The sequence below is a fragment of the Rhamphochromis longiceps genome, linkage group LG1, assembly GCF_057381845.1.
Source record: "Rhamphochromis longiceps isolate RC_006_pf linkage group LG1, R_longiceps_female_GT1.1, whole genome shotgun sequence".
Lineage (NCBI taxonomy): Eukaryota > Metazoa > Chordata > Actinopteri > Cichliformes > Cichlidae > Rhamphochromis > Rhamphochromis longiceps.
The window spans coordinates 19,020,501-19,032,757 of NC_140557.1; the positions used below are offsets into that span (position 1 = coordinate 19,020,501).

At 43.6% G+C, this 12,257-nt stretch overlaps 1 protein-coding gene across 2 annotated transcripts; it reads right to left on the reverse strand.

Annotated features, from left to right (window-relative positions):
- Positions 1 to 3,769: 3,769 nt before the first annotated feature.
- LOC146678600 (uncharacterized) lies at positions 3,770 to 12,257 on the reverse strand. 2 transcript variants are annotated; one of them, XM_085401342.1, is made up of 8 exons: positions 8,156 to 12,257; positions 7,106 to 7,209; positions 6,551 to 7,016; positions 6,369 to 6,461; positions 6,251 to 6,287; positions 5,931 to 6,002; positions 4,567 to 5,850; positions 3,770 to 4,482 (listed from the first exon to the last, which is right to left on the reverse strand). In XM_085401342.1, the coding sequence occupies exons 1-8, from the start codon at positions 8,252 to 8,254 to the stop codon at positions 4,229 to 4,231; spliced, it is 2,409 nt and encodes an 802-aa protein (XP_085257468.1). In that variant the 5' UTR covers positions 8,255 to 12,257; the 3' UTR covers positions 3,770 to 4,228. The 2 variants fall into 2 exon arrangements, with proteins under 2 accessions (XP_085257468.1, XP_085257464.1); XM_085401338.1 differs by having other exon boundaries at positions 3,772 to 4,485.

The following is a 12,257-nucleotide window of genomic DNA, read 5'->3' on the forward strand; positions in this document are numbered from 1 at the left end:
TTGGGTTTCTGCTGCCTGAGGTATTCACTGAGCACTCGGTCAGTTGGGGCCATCTTCCTAATGTATTCTTGGATGTTCGTTGTCTCATCCTGGACTGTGGTGCTGACACTCACCAGTCCCCGGCCCCCTTCCTTCCGCTTAGCGTACAGCCTCAGGGTGCTGGATTTGGGGTGAAACCCTCCATGCATGGTAAGGAGCTTTCTTGTCTTTATGTCAGTGGCTTCTATCTCCTCCTTTGGCCAGCCTATTACCCCAGCAGGGTACCTGATCACGGGCAGGGCGTACGTGTTGATGGCCCGGATCTTGTTCTTACCATTCAGCTGACTCCTCAGGACTTGCCTGACCCTCTGCAGGTACTTGGTGGTTGCAGCTTTTCTAGCGGCCTCTTCATGGTTCCCATTCGCCTGTGGGATCCCCAAGTACTTGTAACTGTCCTCTATGTCTGCAATGTTGCCTTCTGGTAGTTCAATCCCCTCAGTTCTGACTACCTTCCCTCTCTTTGTTACCATCCGACTACACTTCTCCAGTCCGAACGACATTCCAATGTCATTGCTGTATAGCCTGGTAGTGTGGATCAGTGAATCGATGTCTCGTTCACTCTTGGCATACAGCTTGATGTCATCCATGTACAGGAGGTGGCTGACAACTGCTCCGTTCCGTAGTCGGTATCCGTAGCCAGTCTTGTTAATGATCTCACTGAGGGGGTTCAGGCCTATGCAGAACAGCAGTGGGGACAGAGCATCTCCTTGGTAGATCCCGCACTTGATGGTGACTTGTGCTATGGGCTTGGAGTTGGCCTCTAGTGTTGTACGCCACATCCCCATTGAGTTCCTGATGAAGGCTCTTAGGGTCCCATTGATCTTGTACAATTCTAGGCATTCCAGTATCCAGCTGTGGGGCATTGAGTCATAGGCCTTCTTGTAATCAATCCAGGCAGTGCACAGGTTGGTCAGTCTGGTCTTGCAGTCTCGGCTGATTGTTCTGTCTACCAGTAGCTGGTGTTTTGCGCCTCTGGTATTCTTGCCAATTCCTTTCTGTGTCCCGCTCATGTATTGACCCATGTGCCTGTTCATCTTAGCCGATATGATGCCTGACAGGAGCTTCCATGTAGTACTGAGGCAGGTTATTGGTCGGTAGTTGGAGGGGACCGGTCCCTTCTTGGGGTCCTTGGGGATCAGGACCGTCCGGCCTTCAGTTAGCCATTCCGGGTGTCTCTCGTTAACTAGCAGCTGGTTCATTTGTGCTGCCAGACGCTCGTGGAGTGCAGTCAGCTTCTTCAGCCAGTAGGCGTGAACCATGTCGGGCCCTGGTGCTGTCCAACTCTTCATACTGGAGACCCTTTCTTGGATATCTGCCACTGTGATGGTTACTGGACCCTGTTCAGGGAGGTCGCTGTGGTCAGCCCTCAGATCCTCTAGCCACTGAGCATTGCCGTTATGGGTTGCATCCCTCTCCCATATGCTCTTCCAGTATTGCTCCGTCTCCAGCCTTGGTGGTGCTGTTCTCTTATTGTTCCCTTGCCACTGAGAGTACACCTTTGCTGGTTCTGTGGAGAACAGCTGGTTTATTCTCCTGCCTTCTATCTCTCTGGTGTACCTCCTCAAGCGGCTGGCCAAGGCTGTGAGTCTTTGCTTGGCAGTTTCCAAGGCCTCAGGTATGGACAGCTTGCTGTATTTCTTAGGCACCTTATTTGTCGCACCTTTCTGCAACTCCGTTAGTTGGCTAACCTCCCTCCGTGCTACTTTGATCTTGCCCTCTAGCCTCCTTCTCCATGGAGGGTACTGCCCCTTGTCGCTGTTCAACTTGTAGCCAAGCATCTCACTGATCACTGTTGCCGTATTGTAGATCAGCTTGTTAGTGTCGGTAATCGTGGTTGTAGGTATTGCCCGTAGTGCTGCATTAACATCATCTAGCAGACCTTCTGAGGGAACTTCACGTAATCTTGGTAACCGGCTACGCGGGATCCAGGTTTCAAGCTTGGCCATGATCCTATTTTTCAGGTCAGTTCCTCTCGCACTCAACATATATATATATATATATATATATATATATATATATATATATATATATATATATATATATATATATATATGTGTGTGTGTGTGTGTATATATATATATATATATATATATATATATATATATATATATATATATATATATACATATATATATATATATATATATGTTTTGTTTTTATAAAATATTTGTTTATTTTATTTTTTATTTTGGATTTTTTCTATTGCATACGAAAGGCACGAGTCGGAAGTATGTGTGGGTGGTGCAGGACAGATGGGTTCAAGGTGGGGATGAGATTTCATCAGGAGTATACTCTGAGCCCCTCCAGCCAAGAATACAGACGAGGTCAGGCTATGATGGACTGCGATGTCTGCAGATGACACTGTGATCTGTTGTGAGATTAGGGACCAGGTGAAAGAGAGCAGGTGGAGGTATCCTTTAGAGAGAAAAGGAATAAAAGTTGGTAGATGCGAGACAGAATAGCTGTGAATGGATGAGAGAAAGATTTAACAATGAAGCTGCAAGGAGCAGAGGTAGTGACAGTGGATGAGTCTTAATACCTGGGGTCAACTGACAATGCACGAGGGAGGTGAAAAAGAGAGTTCAAGCAGGAGGGACAAGGTGGAGATGGGGTTTATTTGTGACAGGATAGCCGCAAAAGTGAAAGGGAATGTTTACAGGATGATAGTCAGACCTGTTTTGACATATGGTGTGGTGACAGTGGCACTAACAAAAAAAGATGTTCAGATTTTCACTTCACATTTTCATTTAATCTTATATCAAGGTTAAAAATTGGTATGTCGGGGGAGAGGTCAGGTTTGAGAGGCAAGGCTGAAGACAGTTTGGACATGTGCAGAGGAGGGATTGTGGATATACTGGACAGAGGATGTTGAATATTGATCTGCCAAGCAGGACAAGGGGAAGACCACAGGCCCAGCAAATATCCCCTCTTGTTGCTCGAGGGGGGTAATATAGACAGAACCCCTTGGGTTACCAGGGATCTGGATCTGATGCAAAAAGAAATCCACAATCACAAGCTCTGCACAGTCAAGTCAAATGAGAAACGCCTCTAAATTACAACAAATGCCTTTCATTTCTACTTTGTATTAACTCTTGTATTAACCCTCCATATTGAACTTGCATATCACGTGCACCTAAAGTAAGACTCTTTGTGTTTAAACTGTTTCCTTTCACCCTCCAGGCCTTTCATCACGCAGTTTCTGCATACCGGCAATCATATGTTTAAAAAAAAAAACGTCCTCAGCCATTGTATACATGTGCAAAATCGGTAGCACGAAACCAAGAGATGAAATTTGTTATGTAAGTTAGCTGACATGCAAAAGGTGACACCTTTCCTGATAATACACAGCTCGCACAGATGTTCAGTGGTTAAATGTAGTCCGATGAAAAAAAGGAAACTCTTGGAAATGTCTGCCTCATAGAAATGAAAAGGAAAAATACTATTTCATATGTATGACTGAGTTTTCAGATGTATGACAACTCTGTATACCAGAGTTGTTTATTGAAAGATGATAAGTAGAAGACCAGTTTCACTAAGACCCAGCTATGAAATGTGTTTAATTAGGCTTTTATACATTACCATTTATCTTTAATAACAACTCTTTTACAAATAAATTTGCTAAAGTTAAAGGCATTTGACTTTAATAAAAATAACAACATTATCAAACTTTCATTCTCTGCAGATGAAAGTTGCTCTTTTATGATCAAATTAAAATCTGTCAGTGTGTGTGGCCATAATCGAGGCTGAGGATTATTGTAGATGTGGGAAAAACCTCCACAAAAAGCTGAGATGAAGTTGCTCAAAGTAATGATTTCACACAGTCACTTCAATACTCCATTTAATAGTCATAACTATGTCTCTTATCCATCTATTGTAAACATTGTGTATTTTTTTTTTACCACAATAATTGTCTTATGGTACATAATCACACGTGCAATGCAAAACCTCAAACATAAGTTAAAAAAGGACAAAGACACTGCTGGATTTGTTGATTACGTCACACCGAGGGGATCTCAGTTCTTTGGTCCAGTGGCCCACCCTTTGTGGTGTGCTGCTGTGATGTGGTGGTCCCTGTAGGAAGTGCCATGGATCATCATTCCCCTCCCTCTGCTTCACCCTTTACTGTGGCCTCTCCTGCCCCCTCCTCCGTCACAGTAGTTGGTCCCATGTTTAGCATTTTCTTTTTTCCTCACTTATCACTCACTGGTTTAGTTTCCTCTTGCTTTTGACCCACTATCACTGCTTCCTCTGTGCAGCGCTCACCATCCTCCACTGCTGCAGGTTCAGCTGGTGTGTCTGCTTCAGCTTTCACACTTTCTTCCCGCTCTTCTTTCGTTGTCGGTTCACTCTGGGCCACGGTTGGTTTCTCACTCTGGCTCCAACTGTCAACCACTTCCTTCTTCTTGTCTGCCTCAAGTACTTTGCTTGTTTGTTCCCCATCTGCTGCTAAAAGAAAAACAATATCATAAAACACACCATTCACCATGCACCTACATACAGAGATCACAAGCAGAACTTAAAACTCACCAGTGCCTTTTTCTGCAGGCCCTACACCGGATCTCTCATCAGATATCTGGATTACGTTATCTTGGCCTGGACTATCGCTAGCGGGTGGTGCAGCAGAACTTGTGTTATCAGTAGTGGGCAGGCTAGAGATAGTTGGTGTGAGCTTAGTGTCAACATTGTTGGGAAAAGGTGGCTCTGACCCAGTCGTGAGTGGGGAGCTAATTGCACCGGAGGTTGACGAACTAGCGGTGGAGGTGGTTTCTGCTCGGTTCAGACTGGTAGCAGTGGAAGTGGTGTCTGTAGGGTTTGTTTCACTAGAAGAGGTGGAGGGAACGGACGTAGTGGCTGGGTGAATGGCGGTAGATGAAGAAGCGGAGTTAATGGAGTCAGTGGATAATTGGGGTTGAGGTTGAGCTGTAGGAGTGGTAGAAGGTGCTGAGGTGGTAGGAGGAAGGGCAGCAGAGACCATGGTGGAGGAAGCGGTAAAGGTGGGGTCATGTGAAATTGTTACTGTAATTACATCACTTGAGTCAGAGGGAGGTGATGTAGTCATAGTGACTAATGTTGAAGAGCTACTGGATGTGACTGAAGCTGGTTCATGACTGACTTCGCTGATGGTGGTGGTGGTAGACAAGCCCGGCGGCACATCTGACACGCTGGTGCAGGGCGCAGAAGCTGTGGTGGTGACAGAAATAGCTGCATCACCACCAGCAGCAGGAGCAACATCAAGTGAGAGAACGCCATTTGGCTCTGGCAAAGTCGATTTGGCTGACAGATTTGTTGATGCCGTGGAAACAGGGCTTTCGTGACTGGGAGCAGAAACAGTTTCCGAGGTGGTAATGGAAGGCCCGGCAACTGTTGCTGCTGAAGTGGAAGTGACAGCGAGGCTTGGAGTAACAGACTCTGAGGAGGTGGGGGTAACAGATGCGTTGGCAGGGGGCTCTGTGGGTGCGGTCGTAGTTTCGGGGACGGAGGTTGCTGCAGGAGAGTCAGTGCATACATCTGCGTGTGAGGGAGTTACAGTACTCGAAGGGGGAGCTTCAAAGTCGGTCGAGTCGGGGACCGCGTTTGAGATTGTCGGTGCAGCGGGAGCGGTGGTGGCCGGAGGTGACGGCGCTGCGGCTGGGCTGAGTTTAGTGGGCGTGTGTGTCTCTGCTTCCTGTATTTGGGCCAGCTCGTTCTCAGGTGTGTTGCGGCCAGACGTTGTGGGGGGTGGCCCCGGTTTGATAACCGGCTTTGGAAGCAGAGCGGGTTTCCCGGCTCCTTCATGCGCTGACACACTTGCCCGAATCTGATGCCTTGTGTCTAAAAAGCAAGCAAAATAAACGTGAAAATGGTTCACTTACTGTACTCTGTACACATGAGAGCGTAAACCAGCGTTTTACCTGATGATGCAGACATCGTTCGAGGTTTTGAGAAAGTGGGAGGTGGCTCGGGTTTACTGTCAATGATGGTACCTGAAGGGCAAAAATCATTTTACCACAGGAATTAATGGCCCTATAATAGACTGAAAGAACCACAGACTCCTGCTTGGCTTATCAGCGCAGCCCCTCAGATACTAAATCTTTTCATTGGAGAACTGATCCATGTCGAGAAGCCTATCCTTTTGACACAAATCCCTAGACTTCAGAGATTAATTTAGCCTCATTAATACTACGCTGGAGCTGAGAAGACTATTAAACGTATCACAGATAAAGGCACATACCTTCAGACTCGGCCTTTTTCATCTCTCCTTCTTGATCCTACATAAAAAAGGAGCATTTAGTACTTTTTAAGGCCTCTGAGATATCCATAACAACATTCAGACATGCAGATGTGCAAACCTGTGTCTCTCCTGGCAGGGGTTTGGAAACTCCAATACGCTGAAGCATGAGATGGAGCTTCTGTTCAAAGCTATTCTGGCCTTCAAATTGTTTCTAAAAGCAGCAGCAGCAAACCAATTTTCAGTTCTTATCCACTAATGAAAAAGACTAAAAAAACAGGCATTAACTCTAGCAACACCCACCTTTGCTGTGTTTCTGGCATTGGTCGACCCCGCTGCTGCTGAGCCAGATAGCAAAATGAGAGACTGGGACTTCCCCTCTCTGAGAGCTCGGCGGGGAGGCACTGCTTCGCCCCTCAGCGGCGGAGCGCCAGAAACAGGTGTCTCCCGAACAGCTGGCTCTCCAGAAACAGCAGTGGGAGCCTCTTTTGCTTTCTCCTTTTCATTTTCCTTGTCGTGCTCCTTTACTCGGTCTTTGTCTTTGTCTTTCTCGGATCTGGCAACCTCCCTGAGAGGGCGAATGAGATCAGCGATGGAGGCCTTTTTGGGACGCCCCTCATGGCTCGTCTCTGATTTCAAACCTCGCCTCTTTTTGAGCGTAAAGAAATCACCCAGCTTCCTCCGGAGGGTTTTCGTCGGGGCCGGACAAGGGACAGAGCTGGCAGGAGCCACTTCGTGCACTGTGATAGATTCCTCATCCTGCAGCTTCCTGTACAAAGAGTCGTATGTCTCAGTTTAAGGTCTATTCACTTGTACGGGTAAACATGAAGGGGCTAATTTGTGTGCCGTGATACTCACAGTGTATCAGCAGGCAGTACTCTCTTAGTAAAGAACTCTTCAACTCCTTCATCCACACGCCCCATGAGCTCAAGGACTTCATTTTCACTCTCGATTATTGTCTCCTAATTACCCCCCAGACACACACACACACAGAAATCAGATATTTTGCACCACGGATCACACAAACTAACAAGGAACAACTCGCATCTTACAGCATGTAACTTTACATTACATAACTATCACTTCTGAAAACCCACACACTCCTAGCACTCCTCATGCCTCTATAGGTGTATTTTGGTTTGATTCTCTCATCCATTTATGTTACGATCCGGGCCTCCCTGGACTCAGTTGCTCAGTAACGTACAATGGGTGCTGGGGGGTGGAGTGGGAGGGGGTCGTCATTGGATTTTTTAAACGCTGAATGGAAGCAACATAACTCATTTTTGCCAATATAGGTAACGTGATATCAAAATTGGGAGCCGCATTGTCCTGATCACATTAACATCTGTGCCCACAAGTAGCAATGAAAGTCGGGGGAGGCTCGAGTCCAGAAGGCAAATTTAGCCGAAGTCACCGTTACATGATATCCTGTCAGGGGAATTGCTTGAATTTTGTCTCCCAGGCCATTTGTCTCCAAGGGAGTGACTGAATGTCTGCAGCCTAATAGCTCTGTGACAGCGTGATCAGCTCAGTGGAAAACGGATGAGCTCACACACATATTTTACACGATCACATGAAGAAACTGAATGGCTTCTTTTTTTCCTTTTTTTTTTAAGAGAAAGCAAGAAAACGAGCGCCCACTCTCACAGAGGCAGATTTCATTGGCTTCCTGAAGCAGCCGGTGACCGGTACAATGGCACTGCCTAATTCAAGCCGGGGACCAGGCATCTTTTACAGCACTCCCCCTCCATCCTTCCCTTCCCCCTGCCTCTCCCCTCTGTACCCTATTCCATCTCTCCTCTCTCCCTCCCTTCCATTTTCCCTCCTCTCTCCCTCAAACACACACACACACACCTTTCTCTCACTCTCCATTTTTACAGAAACCTCCCTGATTCTCCTGCACAGTACCTGCGGCCTGCTGGGACGATAGTTCAGTTTCTGTCGGTGAGGTCTCGGTCTGCTCTGGGTGTAGTGCCTGAGCACCGGTCCGCCCAATGGCAGCTCCATTGGGGAGACACACGGCACGCTGTTGCCGTGGAGCTCTGTTGCCGTGGCTCTGTTGCCGAGGCACCGTTGCTAAGAGCACGAGCAGCAGCGGCAGTATGTAATGCCTCTGCTGAGGTGGGAGGGGCCGGGGTGGCGAGACTGACAGATCTGACAACAGAACCAAGCCTTTCTCTGTCCCCCTCCCCTCTGTGAGAGGAATACCACGGGGGGAAAAAAAGATGGTGATAAAATAAGGAGGCAGGGATAAAGTGACCACACTAACATTTGCTTCATCCCTGCAGCCTCACCCATGAACGGCACATGCATGGATGCACCGATTTACTCCAGTGTGAAAAGGCTGAGTGCACAAAATGTTTTACTGTGGTTACGTAATAAATTAATAATTAATTTTATATGCGGAAAAGAAGCTATAAATGACAGACTGACCCACTCTGAAAAACTTCACATTGCATGCATTTAGTGTAACGCCTGTGTTTTACTCTACCTCTCCTGCATGTGGTGACAAGATTAAGTTATCTTAAAAGCCCGGTGTTTATGCACTGTGCATATTTATCTCTCTAGCGTATAAAGTGTACTGTCATTATTATATCATACCTATATATATATATAGTTATATCGGGTGTGTGGTATACACACACAGACCCTAAAATTGCACAAATTCTAATTATTATTTTCTCCTTTCGTCTAAAACATCTAAAACACGTTTTAAACAGCTTTTTTGTAGTTCTTATCTTTCTTTCCCTTTTTTTTAATCCTCTCTCCTTCACAAATGTTTGCTTTTGATCTGAATAGAGTTGTGCACGCCCCCACAACAGTTCCTCACACACACACGGTCTCTTTTTCACGTATTTCACTGTTTATATCGCTGTGCTCTTCTCTTACTGTTATGTCACTGTTCTCTCCTATGTTTCAAAAATTAAAACTCGTTCCTGAACCATTAAATAAGGCACACGCCCTTAGCAGCAGTTTCCATACATCTTAATTATGCTGCATATCCTCCAAAGGACGCATGCTGCAGGTTTCATGGGAATTTGGTTTCCTGGTTGGAATATTTGATAATCAAAACCAGGGCTGATATTTACATGGAGCTCATGTTTCTTTTCCAAAATAACAACCCACAAACAACTTGTTTTTGCATTTATGAAGAAAGGTCAGGTGTTCCACATGAAGTAACGTGAGAACAGACCTACAGCAGGTCACTGTAACCTAGAAGTAACTTGGTTATTTAGATCTTATTATTATGCTGACAGAAATCAAATAAAACCTGCAGTGCTCAGATTACAATTTCATCTAATCAGCAGGTTGTCTGGAGAAACTTCACCAGTCCAGAAATGCTCAGGACAAACAAGGGGATCAAGTGTTCACGTGTAACTGACTTTCACAAATAATGTCGGAGGTATTTGTACTTGCATTTCAAGAAATGTTAAGCTTTTAATGCATTACAGTTCAAAGGCAATTACTGTACTGCACAGCTTTTGTCTGCCAGCTGAACACAACCACGTCTGATCTTCAAAACGTGGAATATTTCCCAAACTGTGACAGATTATAAAGAAATGTGAGTCTTAATTATTAGACAAGTAGCTGACAGATGACGACATGCAATCATTTGCATCATTATTCACTATGCACATATCAGCTCAATGTTTTTAAGGTTCGAATACAAATAAAAATTATGAAAGGAAACCCAGTACCTAGTAATCAAAGCAGTTAAGACTTTTATAGGCCCCAGCAGAGGCAGAGGCAGACATTTGATACACCCGGGGCTTAAGGTAGTATGCATGTGGGATTGGGGGGGTATCAAGACACGAGGACTAAACCCCAATTCAACCAGACCCAGAACTGATCCGGCAGAATTAAAACAGGTCTACAACAGTTCACAATCAGGACTACTTAGGATTTAACCAAGACAGAACCAGAATCAGAACTAGATGATAGTAGCACTAAAAATCATCATAGACCTGCACTACACTTATTTTTTAATTCTACCAAAACACTATTTAGATTGAGAAAAGTTTATATAATTATTTAGCCTTGTTGTGCAAACAAGCCTGCATAACTTAATAAATATAGAATTTGAAAAATAACAAACCTAAAAAGAAACACTAGGTACGAGATACATGAGGACCTATGATACGGTGATACTTTTGGTAAACGACCATTTGACTAACATGTGTCTCACCTGCTCTTGTTCCATCTCTGATCTGTCCTCATTCTCCATCTCCTTCTCTTGCCCTCTCTGTTCCTCTCTCTCTCTCTCCCTCTTTGTGCTGACAATCAAGCCAAACACCAACATCATCAAATATACAGTTGAAACCAGATATTTACACACTCTTCAGATAAAAACACTTTTTTAATTGTAACATCAAATCAGACTAAATGTTTATTTTTTTAGGTTGATAAATATAAAGAGTAAAGAGAGAAACTATCTGTATTTCTTAATTGTAAATGGCACCAAATTGTATTCAAAATTAAGCCACACTTATGGAGCTCCACAGTTCTTTTCCTGGTGTTTTGGTTGACATCTCTTGATTTTCCCATTTCAAAGAAACAGGCTCTGTGTTTTGTCTTATATGCATCCACAGCTGTGCCACCAATTTACTCACATGGACTCTACTAACCTATCAGAAGCTTCTTCAGCTCAGAATGGAATCGTCTGGAGTTTTCTTATAAATTAACAATAAACTTAGTGTATATGTGCTCCTAAATTTGATTAAAGTAATAAAAAATAGACAGCTCTGTCTCTCTTTATTCTGACATTTAACAAATTCAAAAGATATTTAAATATTTATTTATCCAAAACAAAACAAGTTTACTCTAAATTGATGTTGTACAGTAAAAAAATGTTGTTCCATAAAGTGTACGTAAATATCTGGTTTAAACTGTGAATATACTGCTGTGTATTGAACAACATACTTTCTTTTAAAACAGTGCTGCCTGAGAGCCCCAGAATCACAGGAATCCAGTACTGATTTCCAGCTTTGTCCCTAGCACACAAGAGATTTCTCCAAATTCTCTGAATCTTGTGACGATAATATGTACTGTAGATGATAACATATTCACAATCTTTTTACATTTTACATCGAGGAACAATATTCAGAGATATTTTCAATATTTTTCAATAATCAGGAATTGTTCCACAGTTTGTGGACACAGTTTATTCTAGACTGGTGAACATCTACCCATCTTTACTTCTAAGAAAGTCTGTCTCTCTAAGATGCTGTTTTTATACCCAATCATGGGTCTAATTAACCTAATTTCAAAATGTTCCTCCAGCGGTTTCTCAGCTTAAACATTTACTTTGTATCTGTGTTCTAGTGTGGATAAAATATGAGTTTATGGGATTTGCAAATCACTGAATTCTGTTTTTGTTTACATTTTACACACTATCTCAGTTGTATGGTCGTTTTTTGTGTTCTAGCTACTTTTATTTTATCTCATGTTTAATTTTTGTTCTTAATTTTGTGTTTAGTTCCAGGTCCCAGTTCCAAGTCTTAGTAAACAAAGGCTAAAATAAAAGATTTCCCGTTTAATTTTAGCTGCTTTTTTATTTTATTTCATATGACTTAAATATTTTATACATAGTTATTGTTTCTAGTTTGGTGTTAGTTAACTAAAAAACCTTTGAACCAAATAATTAATGGTGGGCTATAATTGAAAAGTCCTAAAAGCTAGGGTCCAGGAGCTCACTTTCCCATGGCAACAGTCTAAATAGGTTTTCTTTTCATCTTACATACACTATGCAGCTAATTATCACTCACGATTTCATTTGTGTGCATGTTGTAAACCCCAATTTGACACTTTCATGCCGCCCTCCAGTGGCTAACTGGATGAACTGCTTTAATACAGCAAACATTATTCCTAATCTTGACTCGATGCTGTTGAATGTTTAAAGGTCACTCCCGATGAAAAAAAAAACTGATAGCAGATCAGAAAACTAATCAATAACCTCTCCCTTTTAATAACCGTCTCCGTGGTTGCCACGCCCACGCCTGAATTCAAATCT